At 35.9% G+C, this 26,029-nt stretch overlaps 2 protein-coding genes across 5 annotated transcripts in view; one reads left to right on the top strand and one right to left on the bottom strand.

Annotated features, from left to right (window-relative positions):
• LOC135721229 (SLAM family member 5-like) overlaps window positions 1-26,029 on the bottom strand; it is a 38,218-nt gene that overhangs the window by 5,226 nt on the left and 6,963 nt on the right. Inside the window, exons 1-4 of one of the 4 annotated variants that reach the window (XM_065243424.2) lie at window positions 11,594-11,711; window positions 9,657-9,725; window positions 3,210-3,533; window positions 2,263-2,559 (exon numbers count right to left, since the gene is read on the bottom strand). In XM_065243424.2, the coding sequence (XP_065099496.1) occupies window positions 2,263-2,559; window positions 3,210-3,504 (592 nt within the window). In that variant the 5' untranslated portion in view covers window positions 3,505-3,533; window positions 9,657-9,725; window positions 11,594-11,711. Of the gene's footprint in view, window positions 1-942; window positions 1,844-2,262; window positions 2,560-3,209; window positions 3,534-5,508; window positions 5,631-9,656; window positions 9,726-11,593; window positions 11,712-26,029 lie in introns of those variants that run through there. The other 3 variants (XM_065243425.2, XM_065243423.2, XM_065243422.2) reach the window with 3 other exon arrangements.
• Window positions 6,183-23,641, top strand: LOC135721227 (SLAM family member 5-like). The gene is made up of 6 exons (XM_065243420.1): window positions 6,183-6,440; window positions 7,247-7,576; window positions 9,197-9,487; window positions 9,650-9,757; window positions 9,906-9,973; window positions 22,922-23,641. The coding sequence occupies exons 1-6, from the start codon at window positions 6,392-6,394 to the stop codon at window positions 22,961-22,963; spliced, it is 888 nt and encodes a 295-aa protein (XP_065099492.1). The 5' UTR covers window positions 6,183-6,391; the 3' UTR covers window positions 22,964-23,641.

The following is a 26,029-nucleotide window of genomic DNA, read 5'->3' as shown; positions in this document are numbered from 1 at the left end:
TACACCAAAGGAGTGTGTCTTATCCACTGCGCCATCACCACCCCACAAAGGGTGTTTGTTTGCTCACAAAGGCCTGTAACTAGAGTATTCTGCTACCCTCCAAAACTTAAAGCATTACTAATGAGAAATGTAATGTTATTCATTTAATTTCATAAAACTTGAGGAAGATTATTAAATGTATCTTTTTAAAATGTTTCAGTTGTTTACAGTTTCAGTTGTAAAATCGACGCGTTATAAAATATCTGCGACTTATTGACTGAACTGTTTGCTTACAAAAAGGCCTGTAATGTTACTGGAGTTATCTGGTGCCCTCCGAAACTTGAAGAAATACTGAGGGGAAATGTATTAATTTAATTCCACAAAAGGTGAGAAAGATTATTTAATTTATATCTTTTTAAAATGATTAAGCTTTCTACATGACGTAAAATCAACATAATAATATAAATTTTGCGACCTATTTACTAAATTGTGTGCTCATGAAGGCCTGTACTGGAGTTGAGACATTGCTGAGGGAGAACTTTATTCACGACAGAAGGTAAGTAAGATTATTAAATAAATATATTGTATATATTATATTGTGTGTATTTAGTGTATGTGTTTGTATATACATATATTTACTTGTCAGGTACTCACATGTGACTGGGTCCTATGGAAAGACTTATCTTTATTGCTGGAGTTAAAAAATGGATGTGAGAGATCATTCCTAATTATAAATATGGATTATATATCTTTAAAAAAAAAATTGATATTATTTGTAATTCCAATTAAAATTTTGTATGCACAAGAATTGAAACATTTCAGTTTAGATTGTTAAACATATGTATTTTGAGTTTGTCATAGTGAATTCCTATGGAGAAAATCACTTGCTTCTATCCCTCTGCACTTTGTGTGTCATCAAAAACATGTGATTACAAACAACCTATTAGTCACTGGTCCCACGATTCGATGACAATTTTCTTGTCAATGGTTCATTTTGATATCACAATGCGTCGCATTATTAGTTTTCAGTATTACTGCACATGATTTCAAACACACATAATAAGCCACAAACTCATTATGATGAACTCCATTGCATATATCTTCAGGTTTTCTCTTAAAACATTTTAATATACAAGTAAACCAAGAATTTAATGCATGGATAATTTCAATATTCAAGCTGTATACATTTCATTAAAGTATTATAAAGGTTTTACGACATAATTGCGGTTTAATGTTGATAATGAAGAAGAGGTGGGAGCCGCTTGTGATAGCTGAAATTGTAAAGAATGAGTGACAGCCCAAGAGATGCTGGAATTTTTATAGAGGTCTTAAAGGTGTTCCCAGGGCATGCTTTATCCTCCTTGGATTGGATCTATGCATTGAATCTCCAGTATCCCAGGCATCTTTTGAGGTGTTTCAGAAAATCTTCTTGGAGCTGGATTCTTCAAAGATTATAAACTGATTACAGTACAGTAAGTCTAAACTGCTGTCTGATGTTCTGGGTGTGAATCAATGTTGCAGAACACAAACATGGAACCTTTCGTAGTCAGGAAAGGTGGACGGTTTTTTTTTTAAATACTGTAAAATACTTTTTGTTTACACTGTTACAAATACACCATTAAAAATGAGATGTTTTCCTGCTCTTTTGACTGCACTAAAATAAGAATTGATTCATCTTTGTCTGTCATTCTGAAATCAGATAAAATTCATAATACTCAATATTATTAATAGCTACATTTTAAATCATGATGTTAAATCAAAATAGTAGAATTGATTAGTATTTATTGTATAGTGCTAGTTCTTTGTCCTGTTGCGCCTTCGAAAGGAGCTTAAACCCAAGTCTCAGCTCGAGACCAGTTCAGAACTGCAGTGACAAAAAGAGAGGTGAAGGAGGGGATGAGGAGGAGGATGCATGAAAGAATGGAAGAATTTCATGCAATAAATCGCAGCTAGTCAGACCACCAGTACTCGCCAGCCTGATTTTAACAAGTCATTTCTTGAGGGCTCGCAATGAGAAGGAATTTTTATCTATTATGGACTGGTACTGGCTGCTTTTCTTCGTTATTTAGTACAAGTCAACCATTGCAAAAATATTGTTTTTTAATAAAATATTATTTTTCTAATAAAAAGTTCATATGTAAGCACATTTCTGTGTACAAAACACATTTCTAATCAATTAAACATACACATAAACATTGTAACGAGACGTTTCAGTCAATTGTTTCAAAACATTTAAACAGTAGTTTAAGTGAAAACAAATTAAGTTACTAAATAAAACTGTACCTGAACACGACTGACAGAGTTGAGTGATGTTGAGATGTTGAGTTTGGTTTGTGATGGGATTGTTGAGTACACAGCTGTATGTGTTGTTATCCTGATATTCAACCTCCAGAGGTAGAGAGAGTCTGATGATGATGTTGAGATCAGACACACTGATGCTGGACAATAAACTGTTTCCTTTGTACCAGGACAGACTCACATCTCTCACATTCAACACTGAACACAACAACACACATTTTGAGCTTGATGATATAGAGTTTTGTGTACAGTCTCTGCTGATAACAGGAACGAGCAGACGAGCTGAAAACAGAAACAAAAATCCAAACCATATATATAAACAATATAATGCAAGAGACACTATTGAGTGGCATGTACACCAAAGCATTTACACTAGCGGCCGTCATATGTTTTCAATTGTTAACAATGGAAGCAGCGAGCTGGTTGAGGGGCGGCATTGCGGCAGTGGCTCATGTAACTTGTCTACAAATCGAAAGGCTGGTGGTTAAATCCCGGCCCCACCTGACCAAGTGTCGGGGTGTCCTTAAGCAAGACACCAAACCCCAGCTGCTCCTGATTAGCTGGATGGCGCCTTGCATGGCTGACACCGCTGTCTGTGTATGAATGAGTGAGTGAATGGGTGAATGTGAGGCAAAATGTAAAGTGTTTGAATGGCCATTGGTCAATGAAAGCGCTATATAAAAGCAGTCCATTTACCATAAACATCCCAACAACCAACTGTCCCATTGTTTAGCGACTGATAAACAAAGCAGAAGTATCAGAGCAACCAAAGCACTCAGCTGAAAAAACCGCTGGCAAGCGCCCACAGCGTTTGCCTGACATTTTCAGCTGCCTTAAAATGCTTTGGTGTACATGACACCTTAAAGTAATTATTATTTATGCCAAATGCTAAAATATATAACAGAGAAGACAAACAGTAAATCTTTACTCACCATAAACAATAACATTGAATCTGTATGAGATCTCTGTAGTGCTGGTGATGGTCAGTTTATAATCTCCATTGTGTTGAGTTGTGATGTTTGTGATGATGAGATCTCCAGTCTGATCATTTAACTGCAGTCTGTGTCTGAATCTCCCATCAAAAACATCAGCATATATTGAGACTTGATTAATACCGTTAATGATTTTAGCTATGGTAGACGTTTGACGTCCAAATCTCCACTCTATCACATCATCTCTCTTTATTTCAGTAATATTTGTGTGTAGAGTAACAGAATCTCCCTCCATCACTGACTTCACTTCATCACCAAACACACCTGAAACACACAAACACATTCACATCAAAGTTCATTAAAGTGTTTGAATAAAGTTAATTTGAACTTTTCAATCTTTAAGAAAAGCTAAGACCAACCTATATTTGTCCATATTTAAATATATTCTATTAATAGTACATTATATTTACATTTATGCATTAATCCAAATGCTTTAATCTAAAGTGACTTACAATAGCGAGGAGAAACATTATTGTAAAGTCATCAAAACTATGAAATAACATAAATGTAACTATATGAACTATTTAGTGACTGATAAACTGTTATAGTTTAGTACAAGGCTTACAATGAAAATAAATAAACAAAAAACAAGGAGTCCTCTGAATTAAACTGGAACAACATAAACCAGATAATGTGCATGTCAAGATAGAATTATATTTTGTAAACAAAATGACATTTATTATTGTTTATAGAGTCATATATTATAGCAGGATAAAAAGTTTGTGTTAATACATTCTCATTATGAATTTAGCATGTATCAAAATAATTTATGCACTTTTACAACACAATGTAAACTAACTTTATATTAAACATAACAAGAGCATTAGTCTTGTAAATGGATTTGAAATGATCATGTGCTGAGTGCTGACTGTCGAGTCACACAGATCTTCTTAACTCCGTAGGAAGTTTTATTTCATCTCAAATATCAAATGATTTGTGCTCTCTATCATTAAAAACAGTCACAGCAAACAGCAAGTACAGGGTTTATGTACTGCTTGTCAATGACGGCTCACAAACACGCTCAAGCACAGGATGTGTGTGCTTGTCAATGACGGACATTAAATCTGCGTAAATCCGTTGCATTTAAGCATATATGCAAACGTGCATATGTGCCGCCACAAACTGCAAATCTGGAAAAAACTTTTATGGTGTTCCTGATTCTCAACCTGTGGATGTTTTTCATCTCTAAAAGGGAGTTTGGGAACTTATTGCAGAGCACAGATGACAAAAAGTTTGCTTGAGACAGCACAAGCTAACACAAAGGTAAAGCTAATCTTTTACATTGTAGTGATGACAATGGTAGAGACAATTTTCTTAGACAAATCTTAACCACGTTGTCACACCAACATCTGCAGAGCAGGATAGAAGAATCCTCAGGCGACATGAGAGAAACACTCGTAAGCATTGGCTCAGGAGAAAGAAACTGAATTAAATCGCGTTCTGGCCTAGGTTTTATACCCGGATCTCCGGGGGAGTCACGGTACAGTATGTAAATTTAATTTTTATTTTATTCGCTGAATTTATTGGCCTTTTATATAGAGAATCAGAGCAATTGGTTTCCCAAGTTCAAACCCCTAGGGCTCTATCATACACCCGGCGCAATGTGCAACGCAAGTGTCTACGCTACTGACCAACTAAAACCTGGTCTAAAGTCTAAAGTCAATGTCACAATATGTTTTTTGTTATTTAAAGAGCGCGTTAGTAATATGCGCCTATAAACGGGATGACAACCATACCTGTCAAGTATCCCGTTTTGCCCAGGGAAGTCCCGTATTTTGCTCTTCTTCCACCCCCTGACCATTATTTCAATAAAAATGAAAACAACTAATTTTTTAAACATTATTCTTAAACTGGTGTCTTCTTCCTCCACTTAGTTTTTCATTTTACAAAGTCCGTCATCTCTTATCATTTTTTCACTCAGCTTCTAAGGTCTCGCATTGATTTTTTAAGATGATTAAACTTTTGAACAGTAGTTTATATGTATTCAAACAAAGGTTTATGACATTTTCATTTAAAACTTCTACTTTGAACTATAAAGCCTTAAGAAATGACCAGAGTATTAGCTGATAAATATTTAGAGTATGTGAGATCACAGACATCCAAGATTTCATGATAAAATCACAGTCATCAGTTTTTATATGAAAAATAAATTCAAATAAAACTAAAATAACATAAATATAATATAAATAACCTTACAAACAGATGTTATAAAACATTAAAAAACACATTTATAACTTACCAATCAGAGAAGTGAAGCAGAAAGAGAGAAAAACAAACTTGAGAAACATTTTCTTCAACAGTTCAGAAAAAAACACAACAAGAATCTGACAACGTAAAGTTAGGTACAGATCATAAACAGGTAATATTGTTTATGATGTTAAACCAGTTTGCAGATTCCCACAAGATTAATTTAACCACAAGCTCTCTTTAACCCCACCCTAAAAATTTACTTACAGTATCCCTCCTCAAAACACAAGACAAGTTTATATACATATATAGTACATTATAAGCATGCTAATTTAAATAGTGTCATAAAGGGGGAAAAAGGAGAAAAATCAACTTTTTCATTCAAATTATTCAAAATATTGATCTAATATGAAACAGAACATTTGATAAACATGAATTAGATTTAGTGAAAGAAAAGAGAAATCATAAATGAAACTGAGATAAATCTGCATGCAGTTTAAAGACCTGATGACTGAAGTGAACAGAAATCCACCCCACTGATAATAAATGTATAAAGATGTTTTATTAAAGTCTTGTTTGGATACAAAGCACCTCATTCTAATTGCTATATTGTTGTGATGAAACAGTAAAACAATTTATTTGTTTTTATATGATTACATATAAATACTGTAAACTCTCAAACCTTTCTTATGCTCTATTATTATAAGAATGAGACCATGTTACCAATCACACCGAAACATTTCAAACCCATTGACATACAAACAGATCCTTATATTGAAAACCAGCCCTGCTTCAAACCTGAAAGTCAACACGCACGCTCAGACAGATCTCACAAACTGATGTTGTGTTAATCTCTATACAACCTGACTTTACATCACAACACCGTCAGATCGATTGTATTTTTGTTATTTCAGACATCTGAACTGTTGAAGAAGATGTTTCTCATGTTTGTTTTTCTCTTTTTCTGCATCACTTCTCTGGTTGGTAAGTTATAAATGTGTTTTATTACAGCTGATAGTAGAGAGTTACAACTTGATTTAATTCTCATATCATCAAAATCTAGTTTGGATGTCTGTGATCTCACATAATGTAAATATTCATCAGATAATACTCTCGTCATTTCTTTTGGCTTTATAGTTCAAAAAAGAAGCTTTAAATGGAAATGTGACAAATCTTTTGTTTGAATACATAAATATAAACTACTGTTCAAAAGTTTTATCATCTTCAATGCGAGACCTCAAGAAGCTGAGTGATAAAATGATAAGTGAACATTTCTGCAAAGTCATAGAGTGAATAATCAAATATAACTAAACTATAAGTATATATATATAATATATAAGTTTATCAGTCACTAAATAATTCCTGTAGTTACATTTATGTTATTTCATAGCTTTGATAACTTTACAATAATGTTTCTCCTCGCTATTATAATTCACTTTAGATAAAAGCATTTAGGTAAATGCATAAATGTGAGTGTGAATTTAGAGATTTATTTTTTTCCATACAGTTGAAGCTTTTAATAATGTTCTGTATTTAAATGTTCCTGTAGCTCAACTGTTGTATTAGCTTTTTAAACAAATGCTGATAAAACTTAAATCACAATTAAATCGCTTTGAATAAAAGTGTCTGAATAGATGCCATGTAGATGTTAAAAATCATTTCTTTCAAAGCTCACATTTCCAAATCTCTTTCAGAGTTGATATTTGCTTTTCTTAAATACTGGAAAGTTCAAATTAACTTTATTCAAACACTTTAATGAACTTTGATGTGAATGTGTTTGTGTGTTTCAGGTGTGTTTGGTGATGAAGTGAAGTCAGTATCAGTGATGGAGGGAGATTCTGTTACTCTACACACAAATATTCCTGAAATAAAGAGAGATGATGTGATGGAGTGGAGATTTGGACGTCAAACGTCTACCATAGCTAAAATCATTAACGGTATTAATCAAGTCTCAATATATGCTGATGTTCTTGATGGGAGATTCAGACACAGACTGCAGTTAAATGATCAGACTGGAGATCTCATCATCACAAACATCACAACTCAACACACTGGAGATTATAATGTAACCATCACCAGCACTACAGAGATCTCATACAGATTCAATGTTATTGTTTATGGTGAGTAAAGATTTACTGTTTGTCTTCTCTATTATATATTTTAGTATATAAAACTGATAGTTTAGGTTAGGGCTGGGACAACGCGTCGACGTAATCGACGACGTCGACGCAAAAAATACGTCGACGCAAAATATGCGCGTCGATTCGTCAGAACCAAAAAGGCGGCGCAGTAGTAGCAACGCAATTGGCTTCAGTAATTGCTCACGGCTGCTCGGGGGGACTGAATTGCTCATGACACCTGTTTCACACAGCAAGGGTGAGCAGTGCCTGCGGCCGCGCGGCGCGTGGTTTTTTCAGCGCCCATGTTAACAAGCATGCACCCCGCCGCATGAGCAGCGCGAGCTCGCGGCTCGAAACGGATATAAACGGAGGTCGGAGCCAGCTGCAAATACTTGGGCGGCTCTGTAGCAACAGTGCTGCAATCGTTTCTGCGTGGTTCTGCTGCGCTGCTCACGCTCAATTAAAGTGAAAGTGCTTTGTTTAGGGTTTAAATGCTCGTGGATTTACGCGAAAAAGTGTCATTTTACCATAAAATCATGAATGTGATGCCAATGTCATTTGAGCAATTTAACAGAAAGCAATGAAATATGTCACTGTTGCCAGAAGACTGCGCTTTCATTCACTCTCTGTCCAGCAGTAAATGAGTCCTAATCTATCTTAACAAACTTAAGAGAAAGAGATTTAATAATATATATGTGCTTCTTAAGTCTATAATTGTGTTTATATCTGTCATTAAATATCTGACTAGAACAGCACGAAAACAATGTGGATTAAACAAATCTAGTTATAAAAATTACACAGACCATCAAAAGGCACATTGAAGAGGTTTTGCTCATAAATGCATGTAAAATAAAGTAATTTGAACTTGAGATTTTTATACGGTTACTTAACTGCACAGTATGTACAGTACAAATGCTTTATTGAATGCTACCTCTGTCTAAGAATGCATTATTTTGCACTTGTATAGTCTTTTTTTATTTTGAAATTTTAAGAGCAATAAAGATATATTGAAATGTTTACATTCAGATATGTAAATCAACATGTATAACTTGCTATTAGTTAATTAATGGGGAGATAATCGAGAATCGAATCGAAGTCGAATCGGACTGACAAAATGAATCGTTAGATTAATCGATGCATCGAAAAAATAATCGCTAGATTAATCGTTAAAAAAATAATCGTTTATCCCAGCCCTAGTTTAGGTGTTTGATTATGATTGGTGGTTGTTGTAAATGACTTTAGTGATCTCAGGATATCAGTATTACTGTATCACTGTTTCTGTCTGTCTTTTGTTTGTCAATCATTCTGCTTCTGATGATCTACACTGCTTGTTTCAATAATATGTTTATCAATATCTTTACATTGTTCTTGCTGTGTGCTTTTATGAATAAACCATATAATAAATGTAATAATCTCTGAGAAGTTGCTCTGTGTTGTGTTTAACATCATCTCTTATTTGTTTTATATTTACTGTTATCCTTAAATCCCTTCTTAGGGCTTATTGCTTTTGTTGAGATATTAACTATCATACAGTAATTACTCTCATTGTTGTCTAATTGATGTTTTATATTGATAATAAACTCTTTTCATTTTTGTTTCTATTCTTAAAATGCTTTTCAGCTCGTCTGCCCGTTCCTGTCATCACCACACAAAACTCTTCAATATCAGGAACAACATCAAGCTCATCATGTGTGTTATTGTGTTCAGTGTTGAATATGAGAGATGTGAGAGATGTGAGTCTGTCCTGGTACAAAGGAAACAGTTTATTATCCAGCATCAGTGTGTCTGATCTCAACAACAGCATCTCTCTTCATCTGAAGTGTCTGAATGATTCTTACAACTGTGTGGTGAACAATCCCATCAGTAATCAGACTCAACATCTCAATACTGATCTCTGTCAGACGTGTTCAGGTGAGTTACAGGTGATGTTTGTGTTTATTTACTGAGCTGATCTGAGAACAGACTGCCAGATCACTTATCTGAGGTCACTCCAACAGATTCAGTTACGGCAATGATATTGACTGATCTGAGATCAGATTGAGTTACAGTAATGTCTGTTATTATTTATTACAGATCTCACCTTAATTTTGATCTGTTGTATTGCTGTTGGATGTCTGATGATTGTAGCTTCAGTTCTGATCTTCTGGATCTACAGGAAACACAGAAACACAAAGCAACACGGTAAATGTCAACTAGTACTAATATAGCTGTACAATAATAACTACATTATTATAACAAATAATGACAAAATATAATACATTTCTATTGACTTTTTTGGTGAAAAAAGATCAAGTTGATTGTTTTTTTCAAATGTGTTATTATTGTTCAGTTCAAAACAGAGAATCAGAAATTACTTATGCAGATCCAACATTCTGTAAAAGAGCAGCTGATAAACCGGTAAGATCCTTTTTGTATGTTAATATGATTACCTGAAATCTCACTGATTTATTTTTAATTACACAATCAGTATGTAGTAAGTATTGTACTGAGTCCCAAAACAAGATATGAATAACCACTAAGACTAAGATTAGGGGTGGCACGGTTCACAAAACCCTTGGTTCGGTTCGTATCACGGTTCTATGGTCACGGTTCTCGGTTCAGCACGGTTCTTGTTGTTATTTTTTCTTTTAATTTTTAACACTCCAGAAATGTATTATCTTATTAATGTATTAATTATCCATAATTTAGGATACAGTATTAAAAAAAGTTATATCATGTAATCATGCACAAACTGAATTTGACTTTAAGCACATTATTGGGACCATCCCTGAGGAAAGCCAGGTGAGACTTTGATACAGCAAGAGAAAAGACATTGATGATTTCAACATGCTTTTCATTTATTTGGCAAAAAAAGAGAATGTGTATTGCCATCTACATGAACTTATGTGCTTTTTTAGCACACAAAGATAACTTGCATTTATCAAACTGCCAACTTCAGTGTAGCTCTTATGGCGCTTTTCCATTGCATAGTACCCCACGGTTTGGTTTAGTTTGGGTCGGGTCAGCTCACCTCACTTTGGCGTGGTTAGCTTTTCCATCGAGTTTAGTATCATTTCGGAGTGGGTGGGATTATAGGCGTGTCGTTATATTTACGCTGCCTACTGCTGTGACATCATACACGTGAGAGCGTTGTTGTACATTCCCATACATTCATTTATTTCTCAGTCTGCCACAAAATTAAAATTGGCCACCACAAATAGCTGTTTGCACATCGCGTTTATAACTACCTCTGTCTCACATGACAGTTTCTGTTCAAACACCCGACCCGTGGCGTCAGTCGACGGCGCTCCGCTGAGCCTCATTCAAGTTGCATTTAAGCATATATAATGCTGACGTGCACGTCGCGAATGTGCCGCCACAAACTGCAAGTCTGGAAAAAACTGTTATGGTGTCCCAGATTCTCAACCTGCGGATGTTTTTCATCGCTAAAAGGGTGTTTGGAAACTTTTAGCAGAACACAGATAACAACATGTTTGCTTTAGACAGCGCAAGCTAGCAGTAAGCTAAAGCTAATATTTACATTATAGCGATGACGCTTCTCTCAGACCAATCAGTGACCTACAGTGTTTTCACGTCACGTTTGGTTTCAGCTCGGGTCGCTTGGAACCTCAGCCGAGGTGATACGAAAAAAAGTATCGGGTACTACGTACTGCACCCAATGGAAAAGCTCCAAAAAGTAAGCTGACCCGACCCAAACTAAACCAAACCGTGGAATACTATGCAATGGAAAAGCGCCATTAGATTTCTCACTGAGAGGCTGCTTAAATACTGCAGAGAGTATGACGAGAGAGAAACACACCTGTAATATTTAATCCGTCTCTTTTGTTATCTTTTGACCACTTATGTCCTGATTACTTTGAGGGGCAATTTATGAAATAAGATCGCGCAACTTTCACACGCTAACAAAATGAAACTATGCGGAAATCAGCCGCTTTCGTTTTATCAATGAAAGGCTAAAAATAGCGTTGTTCGTGTGTTCGCAAAAAAGACGTGAAACGGTGTGTTCAATAACATTACCTCAGATTAGATAAATGGTCGGAGAGAAGGCAGACTCCTGTGGCTGTTCGAACACATTCAACCCATAGACTGCAGTACTATTGTTTAATTTCCGTTGTCATCATACGACGCTGGCGCATCCTCCAACTCTAACAATGACAACAAGACAAATGTTACTAAAAACAAATAGACAAACCTAGAAGAGGACAAGAGAAACACAAGAGCTTAGAAACACCAAATGTGAAACTATGATGAGAATACGGTAATAATGGCATAATAATCATAATAATAATTTAAAACTATGATGGGCAAAGATGCCAAATATGGTCTTAAAGGCTAGCGCTATCAGCCATATGTCTGACTATCGTCTATCGGCACAACCTTACTCAACACTGTTACTCTACATTAGTAACAAAGTTTAAAAGTAACAGAGATAACACTGACTTATTCAGACAAATTAAAGTGCCCCAAATTCAGTGCTGAATTTTTCAAAATTATTATTTTATTATTTATTATTATTAAGTTTTGTGCTTGTACTGTGGAATATTCCAGAAAAACTGTGTCCATTATAACATTAAGAAAGAATTAATAAATAAATATATATATACAAAAGCCAATAAAATAATTACAGAACTAGTTCAAATATAAGGGTGGTTTCATATTAGGTTCGACTGCCTGGTCCGACTCCGAACCAGAGTTCGATTGCTCCCCCTCCCTCTTCCACCGCTGGGCTCTGTTCACATAATATTTGTTATGAACGACAGTACACCTGCGTCATCAAGCTGCAGCTGTTTACTGATGCTAGACAGCGGCTATGAAAGAGAAAGCGTCAAATGGACAGAGTTGTTCATATCCTCATTGTTCTTTATTTGAACCTTTGATTTTGTTATCAAAGAATAAATTACAAAAACCAACTTGCATCTGTCTTTTCTACGTGATTTAGTTTGATTGTGCTCATATCAGCAGTAAACCATACCTCAGTTCACAGGGATCGTACCCCAGACCATCCTTTTCAGGTGGACTCACATGCGGTTCGTGGGTGCGCACCCGAGTTTGGAAAACAGTGTTCACATCATCCAACCGAACTCTGACGTGAAATGTGATACCCCTTAAATATTACTTTAAATGTAAGAAAAGTTTATATATGACAGCCAGACATACTACTTAAGAAAACACTATTTTATTTTACTATTTATAGGTACGTATTTAGGTGAAATTAAGGCTGGGCAATATGGCCAAAAAAATTATCAAGAAAATGTTTCCATATCAGTCGATATCAATAATTATCATGATAAATAACAAATCTTTATTCCTGTCAAATTTAAAGGCAGATTTTTGCTCCTGAATAAAAATGGTAAAAACCAGACCATTAATAATGTTTTTAAACTACTTTTTATTCAGAACATGACAAATACAAATACTAAAATCTTGTTTTAATGTTCAGGCATCTGTATTAAATGTTAATATATTTGTTATGAAATATACATTTTTGACACAGAAAGCAGCAGGCTACTGTCACTTTAAGACCCAAGACAGACCGCTTTAAGTTTCAATATACTGAGTAACATCCAGCTGTTTATGTTCACTTAAACAAGAAAGAAAACTTAGTTCAGTGATCACGCATGTGTTATACATATACGAACTATACACGCTGATAAATGGATGTATATTGAACTGATTAATGGACTTATACATTATATTCACTGCACTGGTGGATCTGCTGTTTTTCCTCAGTTTACTGAATTTGTGAATGTCCTGTAAATAAACTTTTAAAGCTGTGCGGACGGGTATGCGCGCAAGGCGGATGCTGAAAGAAAGTACAGTATGCTGCGCCTCTTTTGTCTGCTGTGTTCCCGGCTTTGAAGAACCCTGTTTGCGCGTCCAATATTACACAAAAGAAAAATGTTTCCATGCATTTGGATTCCGTCCGCGTTATCTGCATTGCGAAAATCATAGGGCTCTACTTATAAATAAATAACTTGCCTCATCTTACTCCACTCCTTCAAGTCTATCTGATACTGTGATTGTAAACCAAGAGCCCGTGCCACATCCGGAAGTGCTTGCGCAACATTACGCACAGTGTGTTAACATTATCGACCCCTTTTCAAACTGTTGTTATCGTTTATCTGAAAAAAATTTACATTGGTAAAATTATTGTTATCGAATAATTAACCAGCACTAGGTAAAATTATACATTTCACTTCATTCTGTGAACTACTGACAAATGTTTTCCCAAATTGCAAATTAAAATACTGTTAATATTTGCAGAAAATAAAACATTTAATACTGCAGAGAAAACAAAGTTCAGGGTTCATATTCTGCAGAGTTCATATTCATTTTTAAGCAGCGCAAGTTATGTTTTACATGTATTTAAAATAATTGAATAATTTATTTGTTTTAATTAATGTGTGATGATTTTGGGGAATTTAAAAACTATAGATGGTTTCATCGGACACAAGCGTGTTGCTGCAGTTACTAGGGGTGTGCATTGGCTCTGCCCTCACAATTCGATTCAATTACGATTCACCAGGTAACGATTCAATTCAATTCGATTTTACGATGCATTGCGATGCATCAGAATTCTACTGTACACAACAAGGCAAATTTTTAATCAGTCAAGTGCAACTATTCTCAACAAACACGGAAGCTTAGCAGCTTTAAGACAATGACAATTATATACCTGAGATGAGAATTTACACACAGCGTAAGTCTGTGTAGTTTCCCATTAACTTCGTAGAATCCGAAATGTGCCCATATGTCCACTTTCCATGGAAAAGGGTGCGTTTTTATTTACCCGTCTATCACTGTCATCTCTCTCCGCCTCAGTCATCTTGATTATTGTTGTTATGCCCCCGGAAGTAATTGAAACTTCACAACTTTATTGTCCACTCGAGGCCAAAAAAAAAAAACAGTGACAATCAATTATGGCACTTTGCTGCATCGATGCTGAATCGTGCATGCGCATATTGCAATGCATTACCGATTCGATTATTGTTGACAACCCTAGCAGTTACGCACCTGTTACACAAAAGTTTTATGTAGCCATGTGTTTAAAATCTACCGTTGGGTCTACGCAGCCTCACATGAAGTCAACCACACCTTAACAACACATCTCACTCAGAACCACAATAAGGCGCAGGGTCATTAGACATTGCAGAAATGAGATATGAAGAGAGCGGGAGAACTTATATATTAACACTAACTTATACCACTAGTCTGTTGAATGCTGTATTCTGATTGGCTGAGAAATGTTCCGTGGGTATGCATTAATTTCTGATAACCGCACACCTCACTTGTTAAATGTCTTAAAAATAGGCACCAGAGCAATGTTTGTGGTAACCGTGGTATAAGAGGAATTATAAAACGGGCAGTTCTGGTTCTTCATTCTGATTGGTTGAAACGCGTTCTAAGCCGTGATAAAATACACCGGTAACATCACGGTTCAGACCACATTACATAGGTATCACTGCGCCACTGTTACTGCGTATTGATTTATGAAAATAAACACCACAGTCTTAAATCATATTTTTAATTTGTCTAAAATTGCACAATTAATGGCGATATCCAGATGAATGTCAATAAATATTGTTGAGTCATCTCGTCGATAAAGAGAAAACGTTGTCTGAGGATTTTATAACTCAAGTTCATACGTCCGCTATTATCCACTGGGTGGCGATCTTACCCAACTTAAACACTGACGCATTCACTGAAAACACCGTGTAGTACTGTTCATGGCTCCGTCTGAATCTGATCTCTTACTAAAGTTCTTCACAAAAATGGAATTATCTCCGCTTTTAATAAAAAAATTTGAAAGGTGATAAGAGATCAAATGAAGGTAGGATGAAATGTTTTTTTGTTTGTTTTTGTTTCAAAGCGGATGGTCTGTTCTTTCATTTGATATTTTATGTTTATATAAAGAAGATAATTTTCTGGAAGGCATTAAACTAAAACTGGGTGGCAACTTTAAAAAAAAAAAAACGCTGACGGGGAAAGAGTTAAGCATGCTTCCAAGCATATTTGATCATCACTTCAACAGTTGCACGATATAAATGTTAATGTATAAATTAGATGAATGGTGATTTATAAAATAAACACCACAGTCTTAAATCATATTTTCATTGTGTCTTTGCTGTGTCTGTGTTGGTTGGGAACTGCGCTCTGTTTCAGTCACACTTGATTCTGAGGAACTACTTTGTTTGGCGGAAGAGTAATATTTGTACTAATATAATTACAACTTTTTTGGGTTTTATTTTATAAAATCCCGCTAACGTTATGCATATGAAGTAACCGTTTTATAAACGCAATAAACCCCTCGAAGCGTTGGGTTACCAGTGCATTTTATAACAGCTAAGGGGGTTTAGGCACTCCGCTTCGCGTCGTGCCTAACAACGCCCCTTAGCTGTTATAAAATGCACTGGTAACCCACTGCTTCTCGGGGTTTATTGCTTTATAATTGACTCTGGTCCTTTAAATTATTAGAAAATAATGCACACCCGCAGTGTAACGGCACAACGCGATTATTTTCTTACAATTCAATGGTCCGTCGTCAATTATTCCTTACATTACATATAAATGTATAGGCTTAAGAAAGGTATAAGAATTGACGCATCAGGTGCCCAGGTCAGGAAAACTAAATCAAAGGCGAGAAACGTCTAAAGGATAAATGTATCTAGCCATGACACTCATCTCATTACAATAAGCTAACTGGACAAGCTAAATAGCCTATAACTTACTGTATATATAGTGTAATAAAATAACGCTTGTTACCTGCAACAAATCAATAACAACTTAACAATAGTGATTATATTTACTAGTATTTGTCAGTAATACAGTCGTTTGGCAAAAGTGTGAATAACTGCTTTGGAGGCTGATGATGCACCCCTTAATGTTCTGCTTGTGCCCCGAAAAAATTCAGTCAGGTGCTACAGTGAATTTTTTTCTGGAGACCTGCAATGACTAGACTCAAAAAAAAATTTGGTAGGGGCACTTCAAATGTGGTCACCCTAAGGCACTACATTGTTTAATCCGGGCCTGATGTCGTGTCATGCTCTCAGTCTTTCACATTGCTGATGTGTGACTTCTGAGATTTGCTTTTGTGGAATTCAACAAATATTAAATTGAAATGACTACTATACATGTAGAAATGAAGATTAAAAGGCAAAACTGGAGTGGTCTCCAGTTGTGTGACCTATGCGATACTGAGTTTGAGGCACAGTGTATTTGTGCTGATAAAGTTTAAGAGTCACATACAGTAGGAAACTCACTGGACAAAGTTTACTGTGACAAAAATAATCAGTGTGAAACAACAGGCCAGAAATCTGAGAAGATTCAAAGCGATAAAAACCACTGCAATGCAAAAGCTGTCAGCCGCAAACACAAGATGCTTTGGTGCATCAGACAACAACATTTTAAATGAAATGAGACATCAAACAGAAAAATGGGAAACATTTTGATTTAAATCATTCAACAGTTCTGAAGTCTGATCTGTCCTAAAGTTCAGAGTTTATAACTTATGATTAGGCAGGGCTCTACAGTGCGAGAATTTTACTCCCATATGGGCCTAAAAATAGTTATATGTGAACTTGTAAAATAATTTAGGAGCACAGTGCGCGAGTGGCGGGCTGTTCTCAATACACTGAACAACAGCGAAGCATACCATTGATTTTACATGGAAAGCATGCAAGAGGACAGGGTCGCAATTACAGTTAGTTGATGCACATGCATCTGTTTCATATAGCATGAGATGCAGAGACACAAGACAAGAATGCAATTAAAACGAGTAACAGTTAATCGCCCATCGCTCACAGCCCAGCACCACTGTATGCGTATCACGCTGACAAACATACACCTGATTTTACTGCTCTTGCGAAATATAAAAGTATAATTTCTCTTATTAGAAGCTAGCCTAATGTTTGCCAGTTATTAAGATTGCTGTTGTAGTTTAAATAGGGGTAGTGAAATAATTAGCTTTGACGAAAAACTGTATAAAATATGTTATGTTCCATATTATAAACTTCTGGTTAGGCATATGTGTACTGAGTGAGAAAATAAGTTAAATTTCTCAATGAGTGTGATATGGCTCTTATTTACCCCTTTAAATGTAGAATAAAGCTTACTCGGGCATCTTACAATGCACTTATGTTGTTATGCAGTTTTAAAATACAATATACGAACATGTCTGGATGTAGAAAAAAAGCATACTTACAAAACAATAAGTTTGTAGAAAAAACCTATTGTACAATGCACTGATTTTCTTGTAATGCAGTTTCAAAATCCAACATGAGTATAAAAACAATCACCCACAAAGCAGGGGCTGGAGGGCTACGGCGTTCAAAACAGTATACAAAATATCAAAAATATATGTAAATCGAAGGTGCTCTTTGGGAAATAAGCTAAATTTCAAAAACAACAAAAGGAAACCAAGGCACTCTTCTAAATTATAAAACCGCTTTAATAAAGGTGCTAGTTCATAATGGAACTTAAAAATACCACCAACATGTTTCGGCCTACATCTAGGCCTTCATCAGGGCACAAGTAGCAAAAATGCTACAAACACAGTTAAAGAGCACAGTAATTAGCCAGCTGATCCACTCCAGAGTGGGTGGGGTCAACCTCTCCAAATCAAACAGGCCTAAAGTAGGCAATGTATCAGAGCAATCAAAAAACAGACAACCACAAAAAAACAGACAACCACAAAAAAAAAAAAAAAAAAAAAAAAAAAAAATTAAAAAAGAAGAAGGAAATTAAAGAAAAGTTAACATATCAATACTATCATTAAGACCCGGAAAAGTCATTGCATTAAGTCTGTGAATCCAGCGACTCTCCTTCTGATTAAGAATCCTTTGCCTATCACCTCTTCTAGAAGATAAAGGGACATGATCAATCCCCAAGGCAGAGAAAGAAGCCAAGTTGCCATCATGTACCTCATTAAAATGTTTCACCATGGCATAATCACCATTCCCTACTCTGGCTGCATATCTATGCTCCGCGAGTCGGTCCTGAAAGCGACGTTTCGTCCGCCCTACATAAAAAGCATCACACATAGCACACTTCAAAATATAAATAACAAACACTGTCTTACAATTTATGAAATGTTTAGTGAGGTATGTTCGTTGTGTACCTGGGTGAGTGAACCCTTTAACCTTGGTGACTATATCACATTGTTTACAATGGCCACATTTAAAAGTACCATTCGGAACTTTAGGTAACCAAGTGGTCTGTTCTCTTGCTGGGAGGTGGCTATGTACCAACCGATCATTTAATGTGGGCGCTCTTCTAAATGAAAAAACTGGGGGTTCCTCAAAGATATCCCTCAAAATGTCATCACATCGAAAAAGATCCCAGTTTTTTCTTATTACCTGCCGTATGCGTACAGCCTCTGTACTATAACGTGTAGAAAAGTATACCCTTTCTTTCTTCAAAACAGCAGGCTTTCTTTGTAGTAGAGACCTACGCTCAAGAGAAGTGGCTTGAGTCTTTACTTGTTACCATGGATGTTGAGGCCCTTTATACCAATATTGAACATACACAAGGCCTTGATGCACTGAGACATTTTTTGGACAAACGTCCTCTTCCATCAAACTCCTTTCCCCCCACAGATTTTCTTGTCAAACTAACTGAATGGACACTTTATAACAATGTTTTTCTATTTCAGGACAAGATTTTTAAACAAGTTAAGGGTTGTGCCATGGGGGCTTGCTTTAGTCCATCTTATGCAGGTCTCTTTATGGGCAAATGGGAGGAAGACTTTGTTTTTAATGAGACGAATGTGTTCAGAGATAAGATCATCTGGTGGGCAAGGTACATTGATGATGTGATTTTATGGTGGAAGGGTACGGAGGAAGAACTGATGAGTTTCCATGAGTATTTGAATGCGGCTAATCCCAATGTGAGGTTATCTCTTGAATATGATGTACATAAAATCCATTTTCTGGACTTAGAAATTTACAAGGATGAAGAAGGTTTTTTGCATACCACGATATTTAGGAAAGAGTCACATAAAAATACTCTACTTCATGCTAAAAGCTTTCATTCTTCTACATTGATTAAAAATATTCCTTTTGGTCAATTCCAGAGATTACGGAGAATATGTGATGATGATCATGAATTCAACATGAAAAGTAAAGAGATGTATGGTCGTTTTAGGGAGAGAGGTTATCAGGCGATTACGCTGGATAGGGCACTTGAAAGAGCCACTTCTCTTGAGCGTATGTCTCTACTACAAAGAAAGCCTGCTGTTTTGAAGAAAGAAAGGGTATACTTTTCTACACGTTATAGTACAGAGGCTGTACGCATACGGCAGGTAATAAGAAAAAACTGGGATCTTTTTCGATGTGATGACATTTTGAGGGATATCTTTGAGGAACCCCCAGTTTTTTCATTTAGAAGAGCGCCCACATTAAATGATCGGTTGGTACATAGCCACCTCCCAGCAAGAGAACAGACCACTTGGTTACCTAAAGTTCCGAATGGTACTTTTAAATGTGGCCATTGTAAACAATGTGATATAGTCACCAAGGTTAAAGGGTTCACTCACCCAGGTACACAACGAACATACCTCACTAAACATTTCATAAATTGTAAGACAGTGTTTGTTATTTATATTTTGAAGTGTGCTATGTGTGATGCTTTTTATGTAGGGCGGACGAAACGTCGCTTTCAGGACCGACTCGCGAAGCATAGATATGCAGCCAGAGTAGGGAATGGTGATTATGCCATGGTGAAACATTTTAATGAGGTACATGATGGCAACTTGGCTTCTTTCTCTGCCTTGGGGATTGATCATGTCCCTTTATCTTCTAGAAGAGGTGATAGGCAAAGGATTCTTAATCAGAAGGAGAGTCGCTGGATTCACAGACTTAATGCAATGACTTTTCCGGGTCTTAATGATAGTATTGATATGTTAACTTTTCTTTAATTTCCTTCTTCTTTTTTAAATTTTTTTTTTTTTTTTTTTTTTTTTTTTTTTGTGGTTGTCTGTTTTTTTTGTGGTTGTCTGTTTTTTGATTGCTCTGATACATTGCCTACTTTAGGCCTGTTTGATTTGGAGAGGTTGACCCCACCCACTCTGGAGTGGATCAGCTGGCTAATTACTGTGCTCTTTAACTGTGTTTGTAGCATTTTTGCTACTTGTGCCCTGATGAAGGCCTAGATGTAGGCCGAAACATGTTGGTGGTATTTTTAAGTTCCATTATGAACTAGCACCTTTATTAAAGGGGTTTTATAATTTAGAAGAGTGCCTTGGTTTCCTTTTGTTGTTTTTGAAATCCAACATGAGTATGTTTAAATGTAAGAAAATGTAGTCATCATCACTGATATATCTCTGGCCCCTCATTTGAGATGCTTTTCATGAACTGGCCCCCATGACAAACTAAATTGAATAGCCCTGTCGTAGACGCTCAACACACAATCATATTCATCAATAGTTAAGAAATTAAATGATATTAGGCTATCAGGGCTGCTGTTGCTCACTCCTATCGCTTATTTTAAAAATGAGCTTATGATCAATAAAATGCAGCTTATATCTGCTGCTTTTGGTGACGTGTACTCTGGCCTACATTAAATCTGCATATAGCGCGGGAATATAATATCCATATGAATTTAGCAGTTTAATCAACTTTTTTCACTGTGCTCCTATATTTCTTTGTGTGCTCCTACATTTTTTCATTTAGGAGCACACTTTTTCCTCCATTGTACCGAAATTGAAACGAACCGTGATGTCTGAACCGAGGTACCAACCGAAACGGGACTTCTGTGTACCGTTCCACCCCTAACAACAACCTAAAACACACAAGCAAGAGGGCAAAATCTTGGTTCCAGACAAAAAGGATTGAGGTTATGGAGTGGCCAGCTCAATCTCTTGATCTCTACCCCATTGAAAACTTGTGGGGTGACATTTAAAATGCAGCTAAAACCGAAAAATAAAAAAAAACAACGAAAAAACTGTGGATTCTGGGTTGAAATATCTGTTTCTAGGTGCCAGAAGTTGGTTGACTTGATTTGACATCGAGGGTTTACAAAGAAAAATGTTGGCACTGCTATTTTTTTTTGTACAGCTTAATATTCATTGTCTTTGCCTTCCTTTAAAAGAACAAGACAGACTTGTAAACTGTGTTAATGCTTTGATTCGGAATTGAACGTGGAATGTTTTCAATACATTTGAAATAAGAAAATAAACTGTGTTTTTGCAATTTTATCACTTTTATTAGTACACTGCTGTTATTTTGAACATAACTATACACTTAAGACACAAACAATTGTCTTTATTAAAAAAAGAATACTGTGGAGATCATTTTGTTTGTATGTGCCCTGTCAAGAACAGAAAGATTTTTTGTTCGCTTGCTTTTTGAAACGCATCTCTCCATGTGTGCACTATTGAGTTAAACCCCCGCGCGCGCACACAGATGGTGGGTAAATTCCAAACAGCGGAGCATAAACAGTCAACATAAAAACGTTACGTTGTTTTTCAGTGCTCTGTTCACCAAATGTAAGTTAATGGACTACAATATGAGACACAGTAGCGCATCTCTTTATCAAGTTTGCACATCAAGAGTTCTAGGCATCTTGAAGGGCATAGTGATGATCACATCTAACTGAAGCTGGACCAGACACATTCAACTGCATGTGTGTACAGAAAGCTGCTCACTTTAGCGCCTTTGAAACACGTGCAAATGATAAACTTTCCCTATTTAAATTTGCGTATTAATCCGCAAATTAAATCCGGTCCAAACTGTGGGTCGTGATCGATACGGATCACGGATCAACTGCGATCCAGTCAGAGGTGGAAATCCATGTGCCATGAGTAAAAGTCCTCCCCAGTATTTTGTTCCAATCACCTGGATTTGCTAATTAGCACAAGTGACCTCCTGCAGAAAAACTGTGCTTCATAGTAAATCCAGGTGATTGGAACAAAATACTGGAGAGGACTTTCACTCATGGCACATGGATTTTCCACCTCTGACTTCAGTCAACCATAAATGTAGCTGCAATTTCTTGTGGATCTTATATTACATGCAGGATGCTTAAAACATTCAATCATATATTCATAAACATTTCTTTCATAAAACATCATGACTAAAAACCCTTTATAAGCCACAAAACTTAAAACAGCATAAATATCAGCATAAATATATCTAAACCATCCACGGCATAGCGCCATCTCCAGGCAGAGTAGCAGATTAAGAAACAGGCTGCTCTATCTATCTGTAAACTGATGTCATATTGTTTACAACCTAACACATTGTCTTGAGTCCTATTTAATGCATACACAACAGTCTTACTCTAAAAATAGATTAATAATAATTTGATGAATTGATCTGATGTTTGTATGTTGTGTGTTTATGTGTACAGGGATCTGAGGATGATGTGGTGTATGCAGGAGTCAAGAGATGATAAACAAATTCTCTGTGATTCTCAGATCAACATTCAGCTGTTTGATCATCTTCAGTCTCTGTTATAACTTCAGATTCTGACTGTTTGTGAGTTTAAACTTTTTCTTTGTGAATTATACTACATGAAGCGATCGTTAAATGTGAGAATTCTGCTTACTCTCTGAACTTAAGATCTGTTACTTCTCCATCACATTCGCAAACATAATACACACCAATAACAGCCAAAAGCACAACGTCAACAAAATTTCACCATGTTTAAAATAATGTTAATAGCAGTTTAAAGAAAGACAGAAGTGTACAACATCACAAAAAATGTGATCAAAATATAAATTAATAAATGTGGGTACAACCAAAGTATTTCTTTTTTAAAACACAAACTGTATTTTTTATTTTTGTCACTATATGCATCTGACACATTAACACGTTCATTTGGGTTTAAGTGAAATGTGAAGTGGAAAGAAATGTGGTTTCGTTGTACTGGTGGACATGAGATACGTGTTTGCCTATTAGTGGTGAATGTGTATATGTGTGACTGTTAGAGGTGTGAACAGTGTGCTTCTGTGAATACTGTGTGGCTTTTTTTGCTGTCGTGCTAATTTTGTTTACTCTGCACAAAGCAGCTTTATTGAAATATTGAATTCACCAATGCTAATGTTTAACAAATAAATGATTTATTTAAATCAAAGCATACTGTTAAGTATTATTGCATTCAAAGACTTATGCATGACATTTCACATAAAAATTGTTTGAGCGTTGGTCGGGAACCCATGGTTGTAGGCCACAAGTGGCTTTTTGACAAAAATCTTGTGGCTCTCCAGATGTCTCTTCATTCACCAACATATGTGACCCTGAACCACAAAACCAGTCATAAGGATGAGATGCAGTGCTGTAGTGCAGAGTTCATGCAGGTATATGAAGTATACCCACTTCTTTATTTGATGGCATGGGGTATACCCATTTCTACTTAAAAAAATGGGGCCATAAATTTAGAGTACACCCACTTCTCCAGGCACAACACTGCTACTACAACACTGGTAAGATGTATACATCATCTAAAAAGCTGAATAAATAAACTTTCCATTGTTGTATGGTTTGTTAGGATATGACATTATTTGGCAACATTACTTAAAATTATTTTAGGGAGAAAAATCTAAATATTGAGGAAATTGCCTTTAAAGTTGTCCACATGAAGTCCTTAACAACACATATTACTAATAATAAATACATTTGTTAATTTATGGTAGGGAATATATTCATGTAACATGATCTTTACTTAATATCCCAATGTTTTGTCGATAAAATCTATAATTTTGACCCATACAATGTTTTCTTATATACTCGTGAGACTTGTGAGTTTGTGGTTCAGTGTCACATGAGGAGCTCAGATGCTAAAGCTGCTAAACACCACCTCTGTCAAAAATAAGACAATGACACTAAACGAATGCTTTTGACATGTATTATCAAATATTTTCCCTTACAAAAAAAATCTGAAAGGTGCATATCCACTTTTGCACCACAGAAACATTGTATAATTCCAACTATTCATAAAACTACCCGGTTTTTGACACGTTCACACCCCAAGGAATTGGAAATAGTTTTAGTACCATGGTCGCTATTTTTGGGAAATAACTTAGCTAGGGTCTAACAAGCACAACTTGAACTGACCGTAATGTAAGTGTATGTTTATTGGCTGAGCATGCCATACAAAACACTAGCAGCAACATGTTTTTAAAAGCCTTGTACATACAAAGTTTATACTCCACAAACATGTTACAAGACATACACAAGTTCTTCTTCTTAGCCTTAATCATGCTTTCATATCAAACAAATAATAGCTTTACTGGACGTTTTGTCCGGCTTTAGCAAGAAATAGCAGAAGTTTCTCAGAAAACTATTCTTAATATCATGATCTCGCACGTCATGATCTCACACCTCATTATCTTGCATCTCATTCTCACGTCTCGCCGTGTCCTGTGACTTTTTTTTTAGAAGAACACATCCTCTTTTATCTCAGTGACTAATTCAAATAATCACAAGAATAATTTTGAAAAACAAATGCAAATGATTCACGTAAAGTTGCAATATTTCTAGCATTACCTGTTGTTAATAGAAATGACAGGGCTGATATCAAGGCATTTTTAAACTGAGCAAAATTGGCTTCATTATGCCCCTCCTTTATTTACGTCAACTGTCATGCGAGTGGAAGTTGTGACTGAATGCACGGCTTAAAATCATTTACACGCTTGTAATGTCTGCAATGTGAACAACAGCTTTATTCAATAATGCCAATTTACAACAACAACTTAAAACTACACACACTGACAGTGTTGTACTGAAATTCAAATCCCTGTGAGATTTTGATTCCACTACTTCTGATTGGTTCACACACTGGGGAAGCTGCTATTTGATTGGACCCTGTCTGCTAACCCCGCCCCCAAACCTACTTCTTATCACAGCCATAGTAGGAAGAAATGGCAGTGAAAGGATATACTAAATTATGCATACTTTATGCACTACATTATGCACAATCTTACATTCCTTTGTGTTCACAATGAAATTTCCAACAAGAATAAGTGCACTTGAACTGAAGTACTCAGATGATGCATTGAATTCATTTAACCGAAAACAATGAAGTGTGAAACGCTTGGCACTTCATGTAGTCAACAAGGTCACAATTTTGCTTACGCGATGGAAAAAGAGAAGGGGCCTATCAGATGCTGTAAAAGCAAAGATTACCATCGGAGACTAGTGATGTCTATAGTATACTAGCTTACTGTATTAATGCACTAAACAAACTTGTTAGACAATAGTCTAAAATGAAATCACAATAAGATAAATTTAATACATTTATATAAACTAGATACATTGAGTGTGTTATTTTGTAAAAAATAAAATAAAACTGAAGGGAAAAGGGATTTAATTCAGGCGATATTTTTTATTAATGCATATACACCGAACAGCCATAACATTATGACCACCTGCCTAATATTGTGTAGGTCCCCCTTTGCCATCAAAACATCCCTGACCCGTCGAGGCATGGACTCCACTAGACCTTTCTATCGATTCA

This window comes from Paramisgurnus dabryanus, chromosome 24, assembly GCF_030506205.2.
Source record: "Paramisgurnus dabryanus chromosome 24, PD_genome_1.1, whole genome shotgun sequence".
Lineage (NCBI taxonomy): Eukaryota > Metazoa > Chordata > Actinopteri > Cypriniformes > Cobitidae > Paramisgurnus > Paramisgurnus dabryanus.
The sequence above is the reverse complement of the archived record's forward strand: the minus strand, read 5'-3'. Positions and strand labels throughout refer to the sequence as shown.

Coding starts and splice junctions, on each gene's coding strand:
- LOC135721227 (XM_065243420.1), top strand. CDS start 6,392: ATGTTTCTCATGTTTGTTTTTCTCTTTTTCTGCATCACTTCTCTGGTT. Junction 7,577..9,196: donor ATTCAATGTTATTGTTTATG/GTGAGTAAAGAT, acceptor AATGCTTTTCAG/CTCGTCTGCCCGTTCCTGTC. Junction 9,758..9,905: donor CAGAAACACAAAGCAACACG/GTAAATGTCAAC, acceptor ATTATTGTTCAG/TTCAAAACAGAGAATCAGAA.